This window comes from Malurus melanocephalus, unplaced genomic scaffold (assembly GCF_030028575.1).
Source record: "Malurus melanocephalus ecotype Western Australia unplaced genomic scaffold, MMel_1.1 scaffold_17, whole genome shotgun sequence".
Lineage (NCBI taxonomy): Eukaryota > Metazoa > Chordata > Aves > Passeriformes > Maluridae > Malurus > Malurus melanocephalus.
In genome coordinates, this window is record NW_026623249.1 from 2,097,694 (window position 1) to 2,123,445 (window position 25,752).

At 49.7% G+C, this 25,752-nt stretch overlaps 2 protein-coding genes across 5 annotated transcripts in view; both read right to left on the reverse strand.

The window, feature by feature from the left end:
* Window positions 1-4,461: 4,461 nt before the first annotated feature.
* On the reverse strand, window positions 4,462-9,693 carry SSTR3 (somatostatin receptor 3). Of its 2 annotated transcripts, none has more exons than XM_057386621.1 (2): window positions 9,517-9,693; window positions 4,462-6,114 (listed from the first exon to the last, which is right to left on the reverse strand). In XM_057386621.1, exon 2 carries the CDS (start codon window positions 6,057-6,059, stop codon window positions 4,854-4,856), a length of 1,206 nt encoding a protein of 401 aa, XP_057242604.1. In that variant the 5' UTR covers window positions 6,060-6,114; window positions 9,517-9,693; the 3' UTR covers window positions 4,462-4,853. The 2 variants fall into 2 exon arrangements, with proteins under 2 accessions (XP_057242604.1, XP_057242612.1); XM_057386629.1 differs by lacking the exon at window positions 9,517-9,693 and adding an exon at window positions 9,346-9,424.
* Window positions 9,694-12,586: 2,893 nt separating this feature from the next.
* The window catches only part of RAC2 (Rac family small GTPase 2), a 113,380-nt gene continuing 100,214 nt past the window's right edge, over window positions 12,587-25,752 (reverse strand). Inside the window, exons 1-7 of one of the 3 annotated variants that reach the window (XM_057387781.1) lie at window positions 21,117-21,324; window positions 18,202-18,273; window positions 16,914-17,031; window positions 15,412-15,474; window positions 14,573-14,732; window positions 13,564-13,698; window positions 12,587-12,833 (exon numbers count right to left, since the gene is read on the reverse strand). In XM_057387781.1, coding sequence (XP_057243764.1) covers window positions 13,568-13,698; window positions 14,573-14,732; window positions 15,412-15,474; window positions 16,914-17,031; window positions 18,202-18,273; window positions 21,117-21,151 — 579 coding nt within the window. In that variant the 5' untranslated portion in view covers window positions 21,152-21,324 and the 3' untranslated portion in view covers window positions 12,587-12,833; window positions 13,564-13,567. Of the gene's footprint in view, window positions 12,834-13,563; window positions 13,701-14,570; window positions 14,733-15,411; window positions 15,475-16,913; window positions 17,032-18,201; window positions 18,274-21,116; window positions 21,331-25,752 lie in introns of those variants that run through there. The other 2 variants (XM_057387788.1, XM_057387796.1) reach the window with 2 other exon arrangements.

Genomic DNA, 25,752 nt, shown 5'->3' on the forward strand with positions numbered 1-25,752 from the left:
GGTTTGATGGGAGGGTACATGTGTGTGGAGGGTCATTGGCAAGGTCCAGATGTCACCTCACAGTCTGAGCCCGTGCCTGGGCTGTGTGCATTAAAGGGAATGTGCTGAGTCCTTGGTGTTCACGCTTAGGCCAAGGGGGAGGTGCACATCAGGGTGCGTGTGTGTGTCAGGGTATGTGTACATCTGCCCGTGTGTGGTCTCATGCACACTTAGATGTGCCTGAATCTGTGCATGGCATGAATATGTATTTGTGTTCATACATATCCATGCAGTTGCATGTGCATACACATGCACACATGAATGCAGTCATGCAATAAACACTCATTTGCATGTATGCATACACAGCACATACAAATGGCTCTAYCTGCTCGTGTGCACATGAACGCTCTGACAGAGTGAGTTCCCTGTGTTTCTATCACCCCATCTGTAATTACACGTTTGCTGAGAAGAGGATTGCACAATGCTGCTGAGATCATTGCGGGCCTTTCCAGTCCTGCAGCTCTGATCACTACGTGACGAGAATGAAACCTTCTGTGCAGCACAGGGCTTGATAGAGCCCTTATCTCTGTGTCTCTGCACCCAGAGTAGAAAAACTCTTTTCCATACCCGATTGGAGCAAATCCCCCAAACATGTTCAGACTTTCACTTAGCCACTGCACACAGTCCCCATGGCCCCTGGGCAGCCCAGAGTCAACCACACCATTGTTTAGGAAAGGAAAGAGGATCACAAGGGCAGTCAGATTGTTGCTATTACCACAGAAAACACTGGGGGTTCACCAACACGGAGACAGTGCTGAGGAAAGAGCAGCAGTCAGACGGCAGTGACCTCCTGACCATCATTCTAAATACCTGTTCCTATGAAAAACAGCTTTGAAATCAGTGGTGATAGTTCGAAGAATTTTGTGGCATTTGTTTTCTCCTCATGAATGTTGGACAAGAAATACCTTTTCTTTTCCTTGCCCCAGTCTTATTTTCTGTTCATCTTCACTTTTTATTTCCCCAATTTGTCACTGCAAAATTGTATGCAGCATTGGGGGGGGGTGTGTGAAGAAAACACAAGACACAAAAATATGATGCATGTCTCCTTTCTTTTGAACTCCTATTGCATCTAAAGACCTCCATTTCTTTGCAGACCTCCCTGGAACTCATTTTATTTGCCTCAGCTCTTCAGGCTGCCTTGCAGAGCTGCCTTGGTGGGAGCTCAGATTCCATGTGTCAAAATGATGTCTCCTTGGCACGCTTGCTTGGTGCTAGCATTGCAGCGCTCAGGCTCTTAAGGGATGTGTTGGTATTTTAGGAAGCCAACCAGTCGATGAAGTTTCTTGAATGGTGATTTGCAGCAGATGGAGCTGCAAAGGCGTGTGAAATGAAGTCTCTCGATTTGGTGGTGATGGAGACTGTCTCTGTTAAGTGTGTTGGCAGCTGGGGAACTTCCCCCATCTCTTCATGGCAGCTGAGCAGCCACTCCGTGGAYAAGGAAACCCATCCTATATCTGTCCCCCCACCCAACTGAGCTGCTTCCTGCAAGGTCCTTGGTCACTGTCACATGCCTTCTTCAGTGCCTGGTCATGAACCATGGACAGTGGTACAAGTTCCTCAAATAATACAGTTTCTCCTCTGTCCTACAGGGATTGCTCTGCCAGGGGAGWCCAGGACTCACCTGGCTCTGCTCTYCTCTGCAAGAGGAGCAACACAGACCTCAGTTTAAAGTGCTGTGTTGTCCATCCATCTGACCATTTGCCAGTCAGACCTTTAAATCTTTCCACYACTTGTTGCCCCTTATAGAGGCCGAAGTTTTGGCAATCCATCTTCATTCTGCCGGGAATGCTTCATCCAATGGACATTGCGAGAGCTCCCCAAGAAACTAAAACAGAGGCTTTTTTTAGTCCAACACACTGTATCCCACGCCCATGAATAGTTTGGCTGCTTTTCTGACTGGGGCCCACAGTGTGGGAAACTGCTGCATAGATTGAAGGAGAAAGAGATGTAAAGAGATAGCAGAGGACAGCAACTGGCTACCAAGCACTTTTCCCTGTGAGCTGAGCCTGCGCTCCTGGGTGTTTGACTGCCATGCTCAGAAAGCATTGCAAGGGGAGCTAAGCAGTTTCTGGGTGGTATGGCAGGAAGCTCAACTCCCAAGGATGAGCCTGCAGGCATGGATAGCTTGGCACCAGTGCCCCAGGCTCAAAGAGGAAACATGAGGATGTAGGATTCCTGGGGGCAGTCTTTGTCTTGGAGGTGATGGCAGTAGCAGTGGCTGAGAGCACAGCTGAATGTCTTGTGTTTGGTGGCATCTGCAGTCCCTGCACACCCATCCTTAGCTCTCTAACCTGGCTAGGAAATGTCTCTTCCACACCCTGTGACAGTCCTTTTCCAAACTCAGGTGCCCTGCACTGCAGTTCTGGTGCCTGCCAGGCCTTCACTTCACACTGGCCTTTGTGTGACCTTGGACTCTTGCTGCCTCATAGTGGTTTTGTTCTCACCATCCTCGGCTGCTGCAGCTTGTTCTGCTTCCCAGCCCAGGGCTTTTGGCTTCTGTCCCAGCACACCTGACCCCACGCCACCCCTTCCCTTCTCTTGCCTTCTCTCAAGGGACCTGTGAGACACCTTTGCATTACCCAGCCAGCTCTCATGATTGATCCTCCACAGACTGTCTCCTGCAACATCTCCTGACCTCAGGAGATGGGTCCCTCCTTCCCATTTCTCAGAATTGTTTGTGGAGGAAAGTGCCCAAAAGGGCTGTGGTATGAGGGTCATTTCAGTGGCTGTAGCTTAGCAGTAGCATTCATGGAGAAGTTAAAGGTGTGGGGACTGACATTTTAGCAGAGCTGCAGGAATGAYGCCAAGGCGGAGAGGGAGACCTTGATCTCACCCACCCTTGTACAGTGCTGTTCTCTTGCTTGCACACTCAGACGGGCCYGCCCACAAGGTCCCTCCAGCAACCAGTGCACAGGAGCAAGTACTCACCAACTCCACAGCAGCACACTTGCTCTCCARCCCTTATCCAAGCATTCACATCTACACGTAAACATCCTGCAATTATATAAACACACTCCCTCATCTGCGTTTGTATACACTTACACACATGCACACCCCCTGGAGTACCCCTGCACACACCCCAGCAGATCAGCATCGGTGCCCAAGACTGGCATCAGTCTCCCAGCAGCCCTGACTCCTCAGTGTCCCATCCTCTTCAGCCATTCCCATAAATGTACAATCCAGGGAAAAAAGTTTTGCCTACAACCTGTAGCCACAAGCCTTTGTGCATTTGTGGACAACATCATTTCTTCGTCATCCTGAGCCAAACACTCTACCACTTCCCATGAGATAAATGAGTTCCTAGTATTGCCCAGACTCTWTACAAGCACAGCTCTTATACCCCGGAGATCCCCTGACCTCTGCTGCTTCCTGCCTCCATCCTGTACTGACAGATGCCTTGATGTCCTGTATCAGCCACATCKGACTCCAGACAGAGATTGACTCAGCTCAAAGACATTGAGAGGAAAGGGCAAATCTATAGCACCCCCTCCCCTAAACACACAGAATGGCTTTGCCCAGTTGGCCTTGTAAGTCCAAAGGCTTTTTGTTTGTTTACACTAAAGCTTAAGGTGAGGAAAAGAAATGCTGACTCTAACTCCTGTCTCATTTTCTTCTTCTCTACCCTTGTTACACCTCCCACCAGGGTGCAGTGGTACCAGGAAAACCCTGAAGAATGTGAGGTGCCGGAAAGAAAATTTCCATTTTTTTTTCTCCCAGGTAAATCTTGTCATCCTGCCCAGAGTCCATAAGAGTCCTGAAAAGGAAGAGGTGGTTTTGAGTAGTCAGTGGTCTCCAGCCGTGACCATCATGGTCCTGCAGACTTTTTGAAGAACTAGAGAGGGGCCAGCCATGCATGCAATTGGTTAGTGTGTCTTTGCTGCAGACATTTCTCCTTCCTGTTCGTCTTTTAAGGTAAACCACTTCTCATGTTTATAAAAAGGACATTCAAGGCACTGGGTTGCCTATGTGGTATATGCCATTTGGGGACTTCCTTGAGGTGCCACTGTCAGATGGCAGCCAATGCCCTGCAAAGCTGGGTCACCTAAGGGCACATCATCAGTCTAGGGCTGACCTTGCTCTCTCTATGCTGTGAGTGCCCATCACCTCTTCAGCTCTCCATGAATGCCATCTGCTCTTTACCTGGTGTTGCCAGATGAAAAATGGTTTGCACCTGTTGGGTTCACACAATGCTTATTCTCCAAAAGCCATTGGCCTGTGGAACTGCATGATGTTTATTCTGTAGGAAGAAGAACTGGAAAGCAACCAGCTCAGCTGGGCCAACTTTTACTAGGTCACCAACCAGTTAGGTATGACTTTGGAGTCACCAACCACCAGAAACCACCAGACACTCCCAGAACAGAAGAACACATGTAAAGGGGAGGGAAAATATGTTAATGATTTCGGGGAAATGCTTATCATATGTATGTTTATTCCAGGCAAATCAATGAGCAGTTATGTAAATATAGTGTATAAATGGGAGCTTTTTCTTCACTCAGCATGCATGATATTTTGGAGGAGGTATCCCCTCATGCATCCAGCCAAATAAAGAATGCCTGCTTCTTAACACTACATTAGTGTTAAGGAGGTTTTATTTTTACCAATTTCTGATAATAATGGTACCAYACAAACCTCAGGTGTCTCTTCTAAAGCCAAAAATAATGCCTTGCTTTATTTTGTGGGGCCCTATTAATCTTCAAGCAGACTCTTGGACTTTAATGTCTACTTGTATTGATGTCTCCTGTTGCCTTTGAAAGCAGAGAAGGTGAAGGGGATCCCATGTCCCAATGTCTCTTTCCCCTGCACCACCCCTTCCATCATAAATAGCTGACATGCAACTTGTTGCTCTTTTCACATCCCAAGGGCTCCTCAGGGAGTGGTTTTTGCTCATTGCTTTTTCCTTCTCCGCTGCTTAGAGGGTGCTCCTGCCTGTCATTTCCATTCTGGGTGATCTTGCTGATCTCACCCTCTTCCCTTTCGTCATCAACCTTCTCGGGGGGGCATGCTGGCACCTCCTGGCTCTGGACTCGGCGGGACGGCCTGAAGATGGCCCTGCGGAAGCCCTGCTTGAAGCGGTAGGAGAGGAAGCCGTAGATGATGGGATTGGCACAGCTGTTGGCATAGGGCAGCACCACCACGAGGAAGTAGACACCAAAGAGGGATGGCTCCTCTGGCAGTGGGCACACAACATTGATTATGTTGAGGACATAGAAGGGGAGCCAGCAAAGGACGAAGACAGCCACCACAGTCACCACCATGCGGGTCACTCTGCGCTCTGAAAGTTTGTGCTTGGAGGACAGAGCCCTCACCCGCCTGCCAGAGGAGCGAACCTTCACAACAATCAGCAGGTAGCAGAGACAAATCACCAGCAGCGGTCCAAAGAAGCCCAGCGTAGCAGTGTAGACGATGAAGCCAGCTCTCCACACCGAGGCAGGCTCCGGCCACTGGATGTGACAGGTACTCATCCCTAAAGGGACATCTGAGAAGACAACCACGGGCAGCACCACTATGGAAGACAGCACCCACACRGTTGCACTCACTGCCTTGGCCACCCGTGCTGTCCTCCATTTGGAGGACTTCCCTGGGTGGACCACGGCCAGGTAGCGGTCAACGCTCATCACCGTCAGGCAGAAGATGCTGGTGAACTGGTTGATGGCATCCACGGCCATCACCAGGCGGCACATGAAAGAGCCAAATGGCCAGTAGGACAGGGCATTTTGCGCAGCCAGGAATGGCAGGCCCAGCATGAAGAGCTCATCGGCCAGGGCCAGGTTCAAAATGTAGACGTTGGTCACCGACTCGCTCACGGAGTGCCGCAGGACCACATAAATGACCAGGGAATTCCCAGCCAGCCCCACCACGCAGACAATGAGGTAGACCACGGGGATGAGGACACCGCTGACAACTACACCAGGGCTGATGGTGGAGGAGCTGTTGGGGGTGGTGAAGCCTGCCCAGCTACCTGAGGCATTCCCCTCCTCYGACACTGCCGGCGTGGGGAGGCTAAAAGCAGAAGTGTCCATAGCAGAGGCGGAGAAGAGGGCAGGGGGCAGTGTCCTTGCAGGATCAGTTAGCAATCTGGAGGTGAGAGGAGGAGGAAAAGAAACCATTGATACTGGGGACATGACAGCTGAACAAGCCACAACTAAAATCACCACATTAACTTTGTGTTAGGCATGGACAGGCATGGGAAATTCAGGTGAGCTTGCARATGCTAGCAGCCACTGGAAAATACAGGAGAATATCAAGCCCATCTAGTCCTGCAAGGAACAGTGGGCATGGAGGTGTAGGGAGTGTTAACAGCTTGCATGGGAGGAAAACGCCATGTCCTTGGCTGTCTTGAGAAAAGAGATTGGAATGTAGAATTGATAATGCAGGTGGCTTACAATTATAAACATTACTAATACTGTAGCTTTTGCAAACCTACCAATCCTATGCTGTTGAGTAGAAAGTGACAGCCTCACTAACCAATGTATGTTTGACACAAATATATGCACTAGTTGCTAAAGTGGATAAAAGAGGCCTGTCCCAGAATAAAGGGGTTACTTTTTTTGTGTGTATATATGTGTCTTTGTGTCTGTTAATTTGTGTCGGCTGTCTGGCCAACAGCGACATGGAGGGACAAAAGGCCACATGGCTCAGTGTGGGCCTCTCCCGTAGGGAATGATCCTCTGGGGAGAGAACAGCAGACTAGGATAAGGACAAGGAAATTTTTCATTTTCTGCTAATGGATCCAATATGAGTACATGGTCACCAGGGGCCTGGTTCTCATTTATGAGTGGCAGGTGCCTTACAAACAAAAGAGGGAAAAGCATCCAGTGACAAAGTGCCTTTCCAGCTCTGACTTTCCTATTCTCTGAGTATTTATTCTCCTGCTTGCTGAAGATCTTTTTGGACTGGCCAGGTTATTGTTAGCCCAACAGCAGAAGGAAAAGCGCTTTCACTCTGAATCCAAGCAGAGAGGCTGATGGGAGGCAGTTGGTTTGTTATGCCAGTTTGAAAGTAAAGAAAGATTATATTGGTTACACCAACAGGGATCAGTCCAGATCCCTCTTGTCTGTTTTTCTCTTGTTCTCCTTGCCATTCTTTCTCTCTCCTTCTGCACCCTGCAACACACTGCTAATGGCAGAGGCTCTGCCTGCCCCACCTGTTTGCAACACCAAAGCAGTGTCGCAGCCTTCCTAATCTGAGGTGCCCAACTGCCTGTCACGTCAAGGTTTGGCATGGAAACAGCACTCGTCTCACTCAGGGAGAGCCTTGAGCAAACAAGCTCTCTATTTGCCACTAGCTCGCTGCTGACACTGGGTGAGGAGCTGCAGGAAGGGAAGACACAGTTGAGGGACAGRTGTGCCTTTTGCCAGGGCTCCATATGTGAAACGCAGAGCCCAGCACATACTATGGACCAGAGACACCCTGGAAAACCTAATACAGGGGGGATTTTTGTTTCTTTCAGGATTACTCCAGCTCTAGAAAAATTTTCTGGAAGTGGGGACTGACAGGGCCATCCTCCTGATGAATGAGCTCCTTGGAAGGGGGGATGACTTGGTGGAAGTGAATGGGGACCCAGAGACTCACCGTTACACATCTGAACAAAACTCTTAGAGCTCTGAAGCTCCTTTTCTATTGAAATTAAAACTGCTGATGCCAAAGGAAACGACTCCCAATCTTAACCACTTTCAGGAGGCTGGAAACATTCCAGAGACTTTTCTCCCAGATATGATTCTCTGTAACATCACAACTTATGGCACAAATGTCTAATATTACATTGTTTGGGTTTTTTTGTTTTTTTTTTGCTTGGTTGTTTTTTGTTTGTTTGTTTGTTTGTTTGTTTGTTTTGTAGATGGCATTCCAAGTTTTGGAAACCCTAGGGAAAACCTGAGCTTTAGATGGATTCCTTGGATATCAGACAGGCAAACTCAACAGGCTTCACAACTTTTGTGCTAAAGCAACCTCATCTGATAGGCCCCATAAATGCACAGTTGAGCAACTATGTTTTAAGGCCATTTTTACAGGTTATTGTATAAATATTTCCTGCTTTAAAGCATTTGAGCTTTGAAGGACTGGGATTGTTTAGATTTTCTTAATTTTCAGGTGCCTTGGGCTGTGACACACTGTCCTAAGAGAAGCCCATCTCTTGGGATCCTCAGCACTGGGTTGTCCCACATGTTATGAGTGGCTGCAATGAATAGACAGACTAGGAAGTGATTTGCAACTCTAAGTTCAAGGATTTTTCCTCTGGTATTTTTTCCAATKCTGTTCTAGTGACACAAATCACTTGTTGGAGAAAAGAATAGGGCAATGCCTGCTCTAGGGACAAAGAACCCCGCAAACAGTGGCAGAGGCCAGAACAGTATGTTCATAAAAGGATGATCCTCTAAAAGGTGAACATACAGACAAGAAGCCCTTTGGATGTTCCTTCTGCATGCAAAGGAATTTAAAGAAAAAAAAGGCCAAATGTTTGCAGCCTTACAAATATCAAATATGGATGGAGATGCTCCTGCTGGGGCTGTAAAGTATTTGGAGGAGTGTCTGGGGTCCAGACCCCAAAGCTGGACACAGTTGTTCAGGCTGTGGTTTACTGATACAGTAAATCCAGCTTCAGGGCTTCAGAAGCCCTATCAAAATGCTAAGGCATGCAACAAAAAGCATGGATTTCCTATAAACTCATTTTCCTGCTCATGCAGCTGCAGGGGAGAAACTGGATCTTTAAGCAGACATGGTCTGTTGCTCCAATTCTAACTTTGTCAGACACCATGTACCAACTCAAACACCATGTCACACATTTTAGCTAGTTTGACAGAAAAACCACAGGACACCAGTGCTTCATCTAAGTTTGGATCCACTCTGCTGGYTGCTTTGGCAGCACAAGCATAGGTAGGAATTGGTGAGGAACCCTGGCCTCAGATTGATAGTGTGTTGGCATCTGCTTGGATCTGTCCTGATGTGGACAGCACCTGTTGCAAGAGGCTTGGGATCCTCTAACAAATGCTACCAGAATGTGCCTGGTTCATGCAGCTGGAGAGCAGGAAAAAGGCAGAGAGGTACAAAGTGATGGGGAATTGGTATTACTGCTTTCTTTAAGGAAAAAAAAAACAAAAAAACCAATAAATAAATAAATAAACATATTTCTGCATTGAATGAGAGGAGGAGGTGGATGCTGAAAGCTGAGCCCAGACCTTGTAACAAACCATGAATAGAAGCTGGCAGGGACAACAGAGTCCAATAACCTACAGCCCCTCTTGACGCCCTCCCCTCCTGTCCCCCTTGTTTCCYACGGGCCTGCTCCAGCTCCGGACTCTCCTGTCTCACCTCGGGGCTGAGCTCTCTCGTAGGGACCTGGCTGGACTGGCAGAGTTGGAGGGTCGGGAGCGGCGGAGGGTCGGCAGGTTTTCTTCTCTGGAACTGCAGACTTAACTTCTGCATGGACTCATGCCCGCGGGAGACATGTGGGGRGAGCGGGCAGAGCCGCCGGGTACTTACATGTCGTTGGGATGCGCATTTCCCTCCGCTTCACCGGGAGAATCCGTATCATGCTTTCCCCTTTCCTTAAACGCGACAGAGCCAAGCGCTCACGGAGAGAGCGAGCCCCACCGAGCGCTACCGGAGGCACGAGTCTTTTTTCCCGGACTTGCCCATCGCCCCCGCCCAGCCTGGCGTGGGAGGGGGCCCGGGGGCGGGCGGGGGAATGCGCGGCCCCTCAGCCCCACGGCCGTGGGTCTCTCCCCCACTCAGCCCCCACCATCGGCGGGGCTCGGGCAGAGGGAGCGGAGCGCCGGTACCGGGGGACGGGTGYCGGCAGCCAATGGGCGCCACGCACGGAAACACCGGCAGGAGAAGGAGGAGAAGGAGGGGATGGACGACAGGGCAGGAGAACGAAGAAGAGAGAGCGGGGGGAGATATCGGGATGGAGAATAAAAGCGGGGGAGGGAGGAGAGGGACAGGGGGAGAGCAGAAGAGGGGAAGATGAAGGAATGAGGAGTGCGGTGAAAGAAGCTGAACACAGTGGAAGGAATAAGGAGAGGAAGACAAGAGGGRTGCAGAGTGCAGCTGTGTGGTGGGAGAGTGGCGTTCAGGAGGGGGCGACTCGGCTCGGCTCCCCTAGGCTGGTTCCCAGGAGATGGACCCCCTGTTCCGAGGGTCCTGCAGGCGGGACCAGTGCTGCTCACAACTGCAGGGACACAGCAAAGCCTTCTGGCTGGCAAGGCACTCAGAAACGGGTGTGGATGTTGAGCACACAAACCCTTCTCCCTTCTATTCTGCACTATGAGCCCCTCCAGATGGATGAAGATYGGGGAGATTGGCAGACAGGGGACTGTCTGTTTCAACTTTTTCCCTTCCCTGGCTCCGTACATGATCCCTTGTCTTTTGCACCTTCATTGGGGAAATGTCCCAGTTTAACAGCCCCAAACCCTCCTACCAGATTCAATCTCTGCTGGAWGGCATAGACCAGAAGAAATGGGTCTAAGAAAGATATTTATCTCCTTTGTGTGAGCAGTTCTCTCATGAAGGACATGAGGATTTTCCCATCCCATTCCCTGCATAAAGGGCTTCCCTGTCATCCTCATCCCCTTTTCTGCCCTGCAGCCAACACCAGTGCCTCTTGGTGCTGTGCATCACCCAGTTCTTGACATTTGGCACTGCAATTGTGAGCATTTCAGCCCCTAGGGCCAGTCCCAGCTTTAACAAAAGAAGGCAACACCTCTTTGACTAGAACATAGTCAATGCCTAAAATACATAGTTCCAAACCTACTTGAGCAAGTTTGTGTGCAGCCAGTGCTGCTCAAAGGGGAGCTGATGAAAGCGATACAGGACTTCAAGGCTGTCAGGTCTCTTCAGGCCAGAACTTGGCCACAATGCAGTCTGGAGACACACAAGAGAGAGGAGGCCTCACTGGGGAAGGAATGGCACAGGCAGCAGCCAGAGGTTTTCTTCACCATGGCAGGGTATGTATCAGTAGCACCATGCAGAAGCTCCTGAGCTTAGAGGGAACAGGGCCATGCAACAGCAGAGCTCTACCCAGGCCTGCTAACCCCTGCAGGACTTATTAGCATAAACACAGTCATAGGATCACAAATCCCAGGTCTCCAGATCACTTCCTCAATGCTCTGAGTTCTGCCCCGCTCTCTGCCTCAGCTCCAATGGGGCTGTGCAAACTGTTTAAATTGTGTTGGGAGGAGAGCGCAGCCTGTGCACCCCACAAGTAGGCAGATACATGAATTTTGTTTTACACACGTGGTAGGCATTGCTGCATGTGACAGGGCATGAGGCAGATGGAAAAGGTAAAAGCCAAGGTTTGAAAACTGGAGAGGAGTAATAAACCATTGGATATGTATTAGTTTGAGTCATGCTTAGGATGTTTAAAGGAGGTTAGAGCCCATTTTCAAGTACTTTGTGTTCCTTGCCTTTTCATATGTATATTCCCATACCACAGATTTCATTTTTGCTCTTCTGGACTTAWGTTGCCATAATTTACATTACCTTTTGATGGGGCCTGGGCAATTCATCCGGCAGCCCATGTGCAGTGCAGATATTTGTGGAACTCCCTGCCACAGGACACCTCCAGGGTTGCTCTGAACTTTATCAGTGGGTAATGTGTCACATCACTGACTGAACTGCCTTATTCAGAGCTGAACATGAATTGAAATTGCAGGAATTTCCCTGGCAGCAGGGTACCTTGGAGGCTTCACTATGGCTAYCCAGCATTACCAATGCACGTCCTCAATGCAGGAAGCAGCCTTTGAATCTCAGAAACATTGCTGCATCCAGGAACAGTAATCTGGCTCAGCTCCATGGTTTCACTGTGCCCTTCTAGGACTGCAGGATTTTGCAGTGCCAATCATCACACCCTGAGCCTTCCTTCCTCCTGCAAGTAGTGGCAGTAGCAGCCACCCTGTAACACTTGCGCTTAAGTCCCTGCAATGCATCAGGAAAGCAGGTGCTCACAGCTGCCAGATCCATAGCACCGCCGGGACCACTCTCTTCAGCTTAATTTTAGTATCTTGGAAGCAATTTGTCTGGACTGGTGACTCATTCCTCCCTCTTTAATTTTTTTCCTGCCCTCCCCTTTCCGATTCTTACTCCGTGCCTGGCTCCAATTCTCTGCTTGTGCCTGGCAGTGTGAGCAAGTGCCAGAGCTTAGGAGGATTAATGCAGCAATATTTTGGTGAAAGGATGTCCCCAGCAACCTGCAGGGGCAGTCCCCACAGAGAGGAGTGTGGGTCCAGGTGTCCCGTCCCAAAGCCTGCATCCCATCCTCCATGTGGCACGGAGGGGAGACAACTTTTCCTTTGGACACGTGGAGAGTGAGAAGAGGGAAGGCAAAAGGAATGCAGGGGGCTCAGCTGAGAACTCAGCAACCTGGAGGATGAATCAGGCCTGGTCTCATCACCCTGCAGCAGCTGGGGCTCACCAAGCTCCGTGTGGTGCTGCCTGGGCTGTCAGTGCTGAGGGAGGGACGCAGCTGGGGGTGACTCCAGCCCAGCCATCCCATTGCTCGTGGCTTCAGGGCTGTGTCCCCCTGAGGTGCAACAATCACGGACATGAGGAGTATGTACAGTCTGTTTATTGGCTCTCATTCACTACACCGTAGGGGCCCGGGAGGAAGGGAAGGGGCAGGGGGTGAGACGGATGCGGGGACGTTGTGCAAACACACAAACCGGTGCTGCAGACCCACAGCAGTCTTTCAAGCCGGCAGAAGTAAAAAGCAATGACCGCCTCAAGGTGCTGAGCTCTGGGTGGCTGGAGCCATCACTCTCCTGTGTGCTGGGCAGCACCTGGCATCAGGACGAGCTTGGGATCTATAGCCAAAAACATGACAGACCTCAGAATACCAGCTCAACCATTTTCCTGCTCTCCCTCCCTCTGCCCTGGTGAYGGTGGGTGTGCGAAGGGACAGGGTGTAAACTAGCAAGCTCTCACTCTTGTCTCTGGATCATCAGGATCTGACCAGCTTTGCCTCTTGTCCTGAAGCCTCACTCTTCCCTCTGCTGCCTTGTACTGAAGTGGAGGCAGGTAGGGACAATAAGAAGAATAAAGGAGTCCTAGAGGATAAGCTGCTGCTTGCCAATGAACAGCACAAGAAAACCCCTGAGGTAAGAGGAAGGGCCACTGGGCAGTTGCCATGAATAAGGAACAGCTTTTTCTTTTCCCTTTTTTTTTTTTTCCTATAGGCAAAGGCTATGGCTTCATAGCCCTCAGAGCAGGTCACCCCCAGGGCAGCCTGGATGTAGTTCCCTCTGAGGCAGAAGCTGACAGTCTTCAGGGCTTAGGTGGAAAATCCTAGGCTACCCCATGTCAAGAGACGGGAACAAACTTGCCCACAGTCAAGCAGAAAGGAAGGGGAAGTTGTTCCTGAGTGCATCATAACATGTCCTGTCCTTCCCCCAGGCAGGACCTGCTGTCTCCCTCTCTCCCTTTGAAGGTGAGCTATTCCAACAGGCTCACCAGGGACACAGTGGCCCTGACCATCTGGGCTCAGGAGCAGGAAAGCACCACTGCTGTCACTCCCAGGATTCCTGTCACACTTACTTGCTTAGAGGAGGCTGCAGACCCGTTTCTTTGTCCGGGTGGGCTGTGGGCACAGGACTGCTCGGATGGCCTCGTCAAACACGGTTTTGAGGCCACGCTGTGTCAAAGCTGAGCACTCGAGGTATTTCACAGAGTCTGTTGGGAGGAAAGCAGATGTTGCAATGGGGAGGAAGGGAGTTGGGCTAGGCAGTGGGGATGCCCGGTTTCTGCTCCTTGTGCTAAAAAGCAAGGCATCTGGCTCTTGTCCGAGCTGAACAAACACATRTCAGGTGATCAAAGACATTACACATTGTCAGGATGCATTTCACTCACTCAGTTGTGACCTCAGGGCCTCACTTGCCAGATGTACGAGACCAATGTTTGCCCATTGKCTACCCTTGTAGCCAGAGCAGAGTCATTGTGTGTGGCTGACTGTCATCCTGGCCAGACACTCCCTCTGCTGAAGTCCTGCAAAACTCCCTCAAGCTCTATTTCTCACCCTCTCTCCTGCTTCTGTGTGCCACATCTGAGAAGAGCTGAATGGTGGGGTGAGACACTCATACCTGGGATTGCAAGTAGAAGCCCCAGCAGACAGAGGAAGGRACAGGAAACTGCTGTTGCAACTCTTCCTGGGATAGGTTCAAAACCTCTCTTCTGCCYCTCTCCGGATATGGAGGAGTGGCCTCTGCCCACAGTGTAGCTGTGGCTTTCACAGAAAAAAAAATGCCCCAGATAGAAGTAGCAGAGTGAAAGGGGAGTGGAAGGTGAAAGCATGTAGTTGTATGTGTGTGGAGGATGGTGGTCAGAGAGAGACAGAAAACAGAGGCCTGAGGGGCTGAATCTTCCTCAAGGAGCAGAGGTCCTTCCTGAGTCTCCTGAACTGCATTTTGTCCCATGACCTTGTATCCTTGTGYCCCTTGGAGACACCACTGTGAGATATCTCTATGAAAACCTCATTAGACTGAAAGGAAGCCCTTATCTTTCGCCTCTCTTCTTTCAGTAGGTCCAAAATGACTCCCCAAACTCATACCTATTTCCTTGGCCAGTGCAAGACCCTGAGGATATGTTATGGGGGACAGCTTCTTCTCTTTCAGCTTCTCAATGGTATCCTTGTCATCACGGAGATCCAGCTTTGTGCCCACGAGGATGATGGGAGTGCTTGGGCAGTGGTGCCGCACCTCAGGGAACCACTAGCAATGGAGCAAAATGACAAAGAGATAAGACACACACATTGGCATGCACATGGGAAAACAGAGACACTCCTGAAAAAATGTCAGCAAGGTAGCTAACAGCCTGTCCTTCCTCACATCCGTTGTTGGACACTACAGCCTGGCCCAGGCCAGGTCCTGCTGCTGGGTCCTCAGGCAAAATCCCTGACATGGAACKCAAATTTTGTTAAGCAAAAGCACAAGCTTCTCTCTGTCCTTCACCCTCCCACCCAGGCAGGAACCTTAAAGTGCTAGAAAGGRAATACTTTTGTTCTCCTCTTTATCAATCTCTCCCTTCTTCTCTCACTTTTCATTTAAAGACTGTGGGTACCTGCTTCTCATACCCTATGGACCAGTCCTGCACATCTGTGCTTTGACAGTCTTGGCTGAGAGATGGCATCAGAATGTAAGTCTGTGATCAGACAGCACAATAGCCCAGCAAGTTGAATACTAGCCCACTAGTACAGTTGCCCACTTTCTTTGAGATGAAAATATGCCAGAAAAGGCATCTGTAGGAGGTTTCTGACTAACAGGAAAAAGATAGGACATCTTGAACCTAGAAGTCCTAGTGGCAGTCTCCACCCATAGTCACTGTTCTTGGAAGAACACCACCAGTCTCAGCCCCCTCCATCCCCTGGTGGACCAGGATACTCTCGCTCACCTTAGCTCGGACGTTTTCATAAGATGCTGGGCTGACAAGGGAGAAGCAGATCAGGAAGACGTCCTGTAGGCATACAACCATGGTGCAGGGTTAGGATGAGACCAGGGCATGGCATGGCAAGGCAGGGACGAGAGGGAAGGTCTGTGCAGGCAACACCCTCCCTCTGCAGCACAGGGCTGTTCTTGGGAAAACTCTCTCTATAACATTAAAGTCCTGACTCCTGCTTCTTGCCTCTAGTGGAGAAAAGGATCTCTGCTCCCCTGAGTAATTGTAACCATAGCCACCATTATCAGAAGAGCCACATGGTCAACTTCGAGCATGGGGTTTTTGCGGTTGGCACGCTCATCCCCATGGGGAATGGCCTGACAGCATCCTGCTCATTTCTCACAGAACACCAGTGAGCTTTCAGGCCAAAGTAATTTTGTGCACAGTGGAGACAGATCTAGGCTGAGCCCAAAAAGTGCACACACAGGACTCAAATGAGGCAGAGCTTCAGCTCTCCAGGTGAGCAATTCTCCTGGGCATGGCAGAATTTAGACTTCCTTTAAAACCAGAGCAAACCAAACAAAATCAAAACAACACCAGCTCATCACAGTTACATTTATTTCATCTGGCTTCACCTAGTTGGAGCAGTGGTGCAAGACCCAGCTTATCCATTTCCATACTACTACAACCATCAGAGACTAAAAACCTTGAAGAAACATTCCTCTTCCTATCCTTGAGATATGTCCCGGGGTAGATGCAAACAGTTTGTTGAGAAATAGGCTTGCTTGCACTGACTGCAGGCAAAAACTTGTACCAGGTATCTGATTTTTAGGTGGCTGAACCTAGCTCAAACAAATAATTTCTAATAAATTCTTAATCTTTTTGATTAGATGGCAACCTTCGGAGCTATGTTTGATGCAGAAAAATCCAAGCTTGCCAAAAGACTGCTTGACACACCATTCTCCAGGGAAGGTGGTCCTTAAACCCTTAAATCCTTGCCAGTGTGGTGGAAAAACTGGTGAACACAGTATCTGAGGCTCCTTTGTGCTGCTAGAGGCACAAGCAGATCAAACACATGTCCACACATCAGATCTCTTTTAAAAGACAGAAGCCAGAGGAGTGGAGTTCACAGAAATGTGACAAGCTCCTGCCTCAGCTCCTAAATTCAATGAGCCACCTTAACTTTACAAAAAGAAGGTTTTTTYCTGGGGCTGTGTAAGGCATCTGCCCCATACAAAATCAGTGTCAGCTGGGCTCTAACGTGTCTTTGAATGTCTCCTGTTCTTGCTCAGTTATACCAATAATGGGAGTTTAGATAAAGGCTCCAAAATATCCTTAGATGTCTTTTAACTTTTGGGTTTCAAGGCAGTTGTGTATCAACAGAGATATTATAAGAAAAGGACAGAGAGAAACAGTGACATTCCTGTCACTGTTCCATGGCAAATGTTGAGTTTAGCAGGGAAGGATGAAGGTGTAGCTGAGGGGGAAAGGGAGGAAAGGCACSGAGTCTGACCCACCGTCTGCGGGTAAGAGAGAGGCCTCAGCCTGTCATAATCCTCTTGTCCAGCAGTATCCCATARTCCCAGATTTACAGGCTTGCTGTCAACCATCACGTTGGCAGAATAGTTATCGAACCTGAAATTCAGAGGGTTGGCTCAAACAGGAGAAGAGAGAGCCCTCCCAGTGGTGTATGTGGGGTTCACCAGGTGTGTGAGGAGAGAAGGGTGGTGATTCCTCTTCTCAGTTCACCTGAGTGATGCTGGTTTCCTGTGAACCTCCACCTTATGGAATCCCCGCTCAGCATCAACCTCCCCCCCATCATTCAGCTGTCCTGGACAGGTGCCTGGCTGCAGCTCCACCYTTGATACCTTGCATGCAGGTCCACAAACCCTTTCATTTCCCATTTTTTTCCCCAATATCCTACCCACAACTGTGTCTGCTCTAGAGTCAAGCCCCTGCCTTTCTTCTCTGTTTTAAAACCTCTCTTTATTCTTAGCAGTGAAGAGGAATCCATGTAGCTTGCTGCACTCCTCAACAGCCCTGCTGGAAGTGAGGACAATGTGTCTCTTGACTCTTTGACAGCTCAGCTTGAAATATTTGAGAACTGTCAGGATTGCATGCTTGCGAGTAAAGACTTGATGGAAAAAAAGGTTATTAAAGTAATAGAGATGTTCCTACCCTCATCCYAGAAAACTTTATTTCCTTGTCCTTTTGGTATTATTTTTTCCAGACTAAGGGAAACCAGTGATAGTTAGGAACCAACACGAAGGTCTTGTGAATGTGTTCATGGCATTTGCATGTTAGGAGAGACATGATTTAGTAGTGGACTTGGCAGTGCTAGGCTAACAGTTGGACTTAATGGTCTCAGAGGTCTTTTCCAGCCAATTCCATGATTCTGCTCCTTGCAGAATCTATGGCTGCTCCAATGAGAGCAAATGCCTYGGATGAGGAAGGAAGTGGGGTCCCATGTCCATCCAACCACCTTTACTTGGGTCTGGCCCAGATGTTGTAGCCTAGTGCCTGTTTGTTTTGCCTAGCAAGATCCCCTTTGGGGATAAACATAGCAAGCAAATAGACCTTGAGTTGAGTGTCCCAAATACTCCATTTATACCAGGGYTTTATAAAACTGCTTCTTGTGAAAGGTGACAGATGCAAAGTTAGYGACACTTTCACTGGTTTGGTAGACCTTGTTCTGCTTGGCATGGAGATTGTGACCTGTGGACTGCACAAGGGGTCACTGCACCACTCTTCATCCTGCTTTCCCCGCCTGCCACCCACTCCAGGACCTGTTTGTGAATTACTCACACAGTGGGGATGTATTCTCCTGGAAAGGCATTGGTGGTGTAGCTGATAAGGAGACAGGTTTTTCCCACAGCCCTAGAAGAGAAAGAGAACAATAGCAGGAATTCACGGCAGCGCAGGCAGTCTGGCCAGTGTGAGATGGAGATGGGGCAATCCTTCCACACCCTCTAACCTGGCCCTGTCAGGAGACCCCTGGAAGCAGAAATGCATTCACAGGAGCAGACAGTGCATAACCCCAGGTTAGAAAACTGGCAGGAAGAAAGACAGGATGTCACCCAGAAATGTTTGTTATCTTTGAGCATCAAGACTTGTTTTTACGGTCTAGTACTAAGATCACTCAGCTAAAACCATTCCCCTCTGAGATGGAGCTGAGAGCCCATTTTGCAGTGCACACACAGTGCTGCAGGCTCACAGCCAGGACAGGTGCAATGGCTTGGTGTGCCGTGACAAATCTGCCAAGCCAGCTCCAGCACTCGAGTACAGGCACTCTCACCGATACTCAGGTGCTGTGGCCATGGACTGGGAGCAGCTTCTCCTGATTTACCTGGTCTTTCCCATCTACAGTGAGCTGCAGCAACACCTGCACAGAGAGCTGTAAGGAGCCAGAAAGGCGCCTGCCCCCATGGCTGATGGAAGCTGCTGGTGGTGTTTCTGAGCTAGAAACTGGTGCTTCCTCTCTCCTCACCCTCCCACACACCCATGCTGCAGCAGGGTGGAATGCAAGGCAGTGGCATAGTCCAGAGCATTGATGGGATAAGTAGTAATAAGGCTACCATGTGGGGGAAGGAGGTGTCGTGGGCAAGGTGAAGCCTGTGGAATGGAGAAAGAAGGGCAGAGAAATCAAAAGAAAATAAAACAGCCAAGACAGGTGTGGGTGGGAAAGCAAATCCTTCTCCTGCTGTGATGCTGTTTCTCAGGTTTGTGTGGCCTCGGAAAGCTTGGCCATTCTTCAGTTACAGAACACAGGAAATGGAGGTGGGGACAGCCACCTCCTTCAGCCAGCACAGCCCAGGATGAGGGAGAGGTCTTTTCTGAGGCAAAGGCTGGAATTCTGCTGCTGGGGATATTCAAATCATCTCAGCAGTACCTGCAAAGTCCCCTGGCACAGGGCTGCAGCTCTGCCTTCTTGTGTGCCTTTGACAAGCACCCTGGTCACAAGACACCCGCCTCTGYAGCTGAACTGTGGCGCAGCTGAGGAGGAAGCTGAACTCTTCGGTGTGCTCTGACATTTGTTTCTTCCTCAACCACTCTCCTTTCTTAGGTCTTCCTCTCTCAGTCCCTGCTCTTTCCCCATGTCCCTTGTTTCCCAGTTATCATAGAGTTATCAGAGGGGGGTGAAGCTTTACAGGAAATGTCACAGGAGATCTGTGGGCCTGYGAGTGGATCATGGAGGGGGGGCGGTTCTGAATTGCTGTGGTTGAACAGAGAAGTGTACAAAGGGTCAGTGAAGAGGTGAAGGTTACAACACAGAGGTGAGGTTAGTGGCACCTGCAGGCTCCTGTGACTGACCTCGGGGCAGGTTAAGAGGTCAGTGGTGTGTGATGGAGGGGCTGWGGGGGGAGAAGAGCTACGGGACAATACATGAGTGACAGGAGAAGGTCCTGTAGTTATTAGCATTGAGCTAAGAGGATGACATTGCTGCATGGCTGGGAGAGAGGTGAGGGGTGGTGAACCAAGAGCTCAGAGCAGTGGGGAGATGACTGGACTGYTGTGTTGCAAGGTGGTGAGAGGTGTACTGAGGTGCAGTGTACAGAGAAGCAAAATGATGAGACAGAAGGCATTTAAGAGGAATTGAAGTTCCTAGGGATTGAGAGCAGGACATGTYGGGGGGATGCTACCTTGAGGGAAGGATACAGAGATGGTGCTATGTGTGAGGGGCAAACAGGGGGTTGGGGAACTGGGTAACAGATGGAACCTGGTCATCCAGCTCCAGCTTAAAACCTTCAGGGACTTTTCTTAGGAGTTGCAGTTTTTATTTGTGGCTCTTTCTCACCGTCCCCGTGCCCCAGCCCCTGAGAACATGTCTGGCACATACTGTTACGTGTGCAGAGATCTTCTTTCCCAGGCGAGTTCTAAAGGGGGAAGTGACTGTGGGGGGCAGCGCTGCTGTAAATGTCCTTTCATCTGCTACCTCACAGCTGCCCCAGATAATAGTCTGGCCAGCAAGTAGATGGACAGGMATTAAGCTATTCCATTCCAAGCACAGGAATGACTCTCCTCCTTCTGTTCCTTGCATTTACTTCTCCCACAGGGCAAGAAGACGCTCTTGCCCACTTCACCCCTCCCACCCCAAGCAGTGATGACTGCTTGACTCATTGATGGCTTGGATCAGGTAATTTCCAGGGATCGGGGGACATGGGCAGAGAAGCCCATGTTGCCTCCCACTCCCCACAWGGCCAATACTTGTGCCTACCTCAGTGGAAAGACCTTCTCCATGTGCACACAGAGGCCCCTTGCCAGCAGCCTCCACCATACTCCACTACAGAGATAACCTGCTGAGAAAAGCTGACCATAGAGATCCTGATGGACATCTTGCCAGGACCAGAGTGCCATGCCCTCTCCCAGTATTCCCCATGAGCAGACCGCTTTCAAGGTGCCATTCACCTGAAGGAGAACACTTGTGCTTTATGGGTTTTAAACCTAACTCCTGCSTACAAGTTGAATTTGGCAGGAGCACCATCACCTCCTGTGCATGGGACACACCTGCTCCACTTTTGCAGATGCCCTGCAAAATGCCCTTTTCCACACTCCCTTGCCCTGCGGAGGGAGGAACGAGCATGTCTGCAGTAGTAGCAAGCCTGCAGGAGATCAGAAGCAAAGCCAGGAAAAGTTTCACCAAGCAGCCCCTTTTTCCATGCCCCTGGTCACGGCCTGTCCCGCCCCACACCGCACCCCCAGCAAACCCGCAGGGTACGTACCCATCTCCCACCACAACACACTTGATGGCTTGCATGGCTCTGCACCCGTGGCGTGGTGGAGGACAGTGCCCGAGGCAAAGGGAAGTCAGGCCAAGGCAATCAGCAGGGAGAGATGGGCAAATATGGCTATCAGCCCTTTTGCCACAATGAGTAGCAGGTTGCAAGGAGGGAGGAAGTGGAAGAGGGAACTTCAGTCGACGATCACCCTCCGGTCCCTCCGCCCCTCCACCGCAGTGGCAGCTCTGTGGCAGAGGGCGTTGGCGGAAGGCGGAGCAGGCGTGACTCCTTGGTTGGGATGACGACTGCTGTAATATTTCTTGGTCTCCCTGAGTGTCTCACACACTCCCTTCCCACCCTGCCCCAATGAATGGTGAGGAGCACCAAACTGCTTTCCCAGGGGAGTTGAACCAGGGTTAGAAGTGGTGTGTGAATGTGGAGGGTAGGGTTTTCTCCTCTCTCCTTCATCATCCAAGCTTTGGAGGAGGTGCAAGCAGAGAAGGGAATCTGAAGTGGGAGTAGTGGAGTGATGAGGGGTAATGAAGGTTTTTCAGGTCTTCCCGGTGTCCCTAAGCATCAAGGGTGAAACATCACAAGGAATAGGATTTCCATGAAGGCTGAACAAGGAAGTCAAGCAGCCTCTAGAAAGCAGCTGCCCCCCAATGGCTGCTCTGTCCCTCCTCTCCTGTGGGGATAAGGTCCTGCTGCACTTCCTCACCTGCACAGACTATTAGTACAAAGAAGTGTTATATGAACCTGAGGGTTCACCATTAAGGTGAGAAAGCACATCAAGGGGTGCAATGAACTGTTTTCTCACCTAACAGGACCGTGAGAGCCAAGACCCGATGAGAGGAGCCCCTGCAAACCMGTCTGTCCCGATAGAACCTCTCCACTACTTCTGTGCAAAAGCAGCCAGTGGGAGCTGCTGCCTCTTATGTCTTGTCACAGAATCATAGAATATTTTGGATTGGAAAGGAGCTTTAAAGGCCATCTAGTCACATCCCTTGCAATGAGCAGGGGCATCTTCTACAGAGTTGCTCAGACCCCACCCAAYGTGACYTTGAATGTCTCCAGGGATGGGGCATCCACCACTTCTCTGGGCAACCTGTTCCAGTGTTTCACCATCCTCATCATAAACAACTTCTTTTTTATATCTAGTCTGAATCTACCCTCTTTTAGTTTAAAACTACAGCCCTTATCCTGTCACTACAGGCCCTACTAAAAAGCTTGTCCTCATCATTAGTATGGGTCTCTTTAATGTATTGAAAGGCTGCAGTAAGGTCTCCCCAGATCCTTCTCTTCTTCTGAGGCTGATCAACCCCAACTGTCTCAGGCAGTCCTCATTGTCCTCAGAAAGTAAAAGATTTTTAGCATCAAGAAGGAAACAATCACCCTAAGAAAGAAGAGATGAGAGCAGAATGATCCTGGGAAGCTCCACTTCCTTTCTATCATTGAAATGAGGGTTTGCCTCCTCCTCTTTCCTTCTCCTCCAGTGCAACATTAAGTCTTGAAMAGAGTGTACGTGTGCACATCTGTGAGCCCCAGCCTGAACTGGTGAGTGGATGGGCAGGAGTTGGGTTTTATAGAAGACAGGATATTGTGGCACAGAATCAATTAAATTTTCCAGGCTTTGTCAGGAGGCCAATTAGAGCAAGAACAGTGGGTTTGCAGCTGGGATGTTCCTGCAGGAAGGSGTTCTAAGTAAAGTGTTTCTCCAAGGGCTGATGACCTTTGTGCTGCTGCAGCCACAGGAGGCTGTTSTGATGGACCTGCTCTGGAGGAGAGCGCTCCCAGCTGTCATTCAGTGCTGGCTGCAACCCAGAAACCTCCAACCATGGAATGTTTCCAAGTCCTGCCACTATTTCAGAAGCACAAAGTGACCAGCTGTACGAGGTGTTCCCTCTGTGGGTTGTAGGGAAAGGGAAGGAAGGAAACCCACTGACACCTCTGCAAGCGAGAGCAGGAACAGGACACAAGAATGCAGGTCAGAGAAGGACATAAGAGAGGGACAAAGGCTTTACAGAGAGGAGCTGGAAAGGACAGACAGGCACAGAATASAGTGGGCCAGGAGACATAAACTCAGAAGAAAAGGCAGGTGTATCAGGCTCTACAGAATGCTGCTGGTGGAAGGAGAAAAATCATTGTAACTCCACCGGCAATTTGACTTATTGAGAGCTCTCCGTAGGAGACATCTGGGTGACAAGTAAGGACTCAGGGAGCTAGAGCTGATARACTCCCTAAAGATCCAAGAACTCCATGTTGGGCAGGCAGCCTGGGACAGCCAAGCAGGAATTTGACCCCTTTTTGGGCATTGTTGAAACTGGATTTGGAATCAGCTTCTCCAAAGGAACATTTCAATTTTCGCCATATATTTTCTCTGAAGGTTTCCAATAACTCTTATGCGTCTGGGGAGAAGCAGGTTGGAAGGAAAGAGAGTGAACACTTGGAGTGAGAAGGAAGGGGACTGAGGGGAAAAGAGCTGGGGAGGGCTGGACTATATGTTGAGTCTTACCTGGGAGGGAGTGAGTCATTTGGGGATGCTAGGGACAGGATTCAAGCTAAGGGTGACCGGATGGAAAACCAGCCAGTGGCCCAGGAGGACCTGGTGGCAGGGATGAACAAGAACCACTGACCTGCTGAACACYGGTGTTTGCTTTTGTCCTTGTAGTCTGGCATATGGGCTTGTGGGACTGGCAGTGTGGAAGGGACTGGAGGTGAAGAAGACCAGTCTAACTGGTCAGGGAAGAGGCATTGTTGTGGAGCACCCACGTCCAGGTGAGCCCTGTGTCAAAGACACYGTAAATCTGCATGTCCAACAATGAGCTATGAACTCCTGGCAAGAGCTCATTTCTGGGTAAATTGAGGGTAAATTATCTTTTGGAAGATAGTTCCCTGCAACTGCAATGGACAGCCAGTTTTTGTCCAGTAAGAGGTCTGTGCTGTGAATCTATAAACAACCTTCCTCCACCCATGCCTCTGTAGMGGCAAAATAAGGATCTACATAAAAGCCTTCAGGATGTTTCTTTCCATCATATTTAAATGGGATTAAATGGGATTATTTAAAAATGGGATATTACACTCAAATGACACATATAGTAATCACTCTGAGAACAACCGGCACCTGCTGCATTAAAACCTTCCATTTGTTCATGCTGCAGGAAAAGGAAGGAACCTGCAGGAAACAGGCCCATCCGTAACCCTGGACTGAGCACACACAGATCAGCACACACAGATCAGTTGCTGCTGTTTTGATGTTCTCACACCACCAAGAGGTGCTCTTGACACAAGTTTGCTTCTGCATGTGCAGCAGGGCACAAATCTGAGGTTTCTTGTTCCCTTTGCTGGGTTTGAGGGAGGTGCTCATGGGAATTAATTGCTCAGTGAGAGTTTTGTTCCGGGAGGCTTCCAGGGTCCTGAGCTAGATCACCTTGGAGCGCCCCAGTTGTGCTGGGTTTGCATGGCACCCTTGTGAGACTGCACACAAAGAAGGAAATGCCTGATACTGTTTTCCCCCCACAGGGATCCAAAGCAGTGCGGACCACCTATTCCTCCCTCTCTTTCTGTGGTGTTCTGCCCCCTCAAGGATGATGGAAAAACGGTAAGGGGGTTCTTTCAGAAATGGTGTTTGCACATCACAGCCCTGTACAGGAGGGCAGGAGCTGAGCAGGAGGCTCATCCTTCAGCACAGACCAAATAGCAGGGAGGACTTGTTCATGAAGGCAGCACAAGGCTCATTTCTTTGCACACACAGCACACGGTCACAGCATTACCCTGGGCCCTGACAGGATTTACTTGATGTGACCTCTCTCTCAGGCAGTCCTGAGTGGTCATGARAACTTCCCTCTGTGCATTGGGTGCCCATCAGGGTAAACATTAATTTGTTTCAGCCTGACTAGGCTGCAAACTGTCCCCACTTCCTATATTCCCCTTTTGTGCCTTCCCACTTCCCCTTTGACACAGCTTTATACCATCTGTCTCCTGCTTTTAGTTCTTGCTTTGCTGCTTCTCTTTTCCAAAATTCCCACTCCTCCCAGGTGCTGCCTCACTCCCCCTTCACTGCTGTGGTTTATCAGACTGCCACACTTGTTTAAAAAGCCTGTCCTGGCTTCAGAACCCAGATCATAACTGAAGTGGGTGATGATGTTCTGCAGTCCCTCTTACAGAGGTCTGGAGTTGTTTCATACACGGTCTGTTTTCTGATGTGGCCCTCTTCTCCAGACTAAATTTGTTCTATCAAACAAAAGCTTAGAAAAAGAATGAAGTTTCCAATTCAGCCTCAGTAACACAAACTACTGATATTTACATCCATCATAAGAAACCCAGCTTGCAGAAGGTGCTTGTTTAGTCCTGATTCTGTCTTACTCATGGCCTGTTCTGGAGACCAGCCCTACTGCAATCAGAGGCAGGTGGTCCATTCCTGACACTTTGTGCCATGGATGCTTCTCTGTCTGCAGAGTGTGACTGCTCCCAGCCTTTCCACTGTGGGCCAAAACAGGAGGTCTGCTGCCATCTTCCCACCTGGAGCACTAAAAAGAAGCTCACCTCCATCTCCTCCTCTTTCATGTTATGGATCTGGGTAAACAGAAGACCACAGCACAAACCTTTGGGTTTGAAGTTCTTTGCAATGGTTGTTTCACAC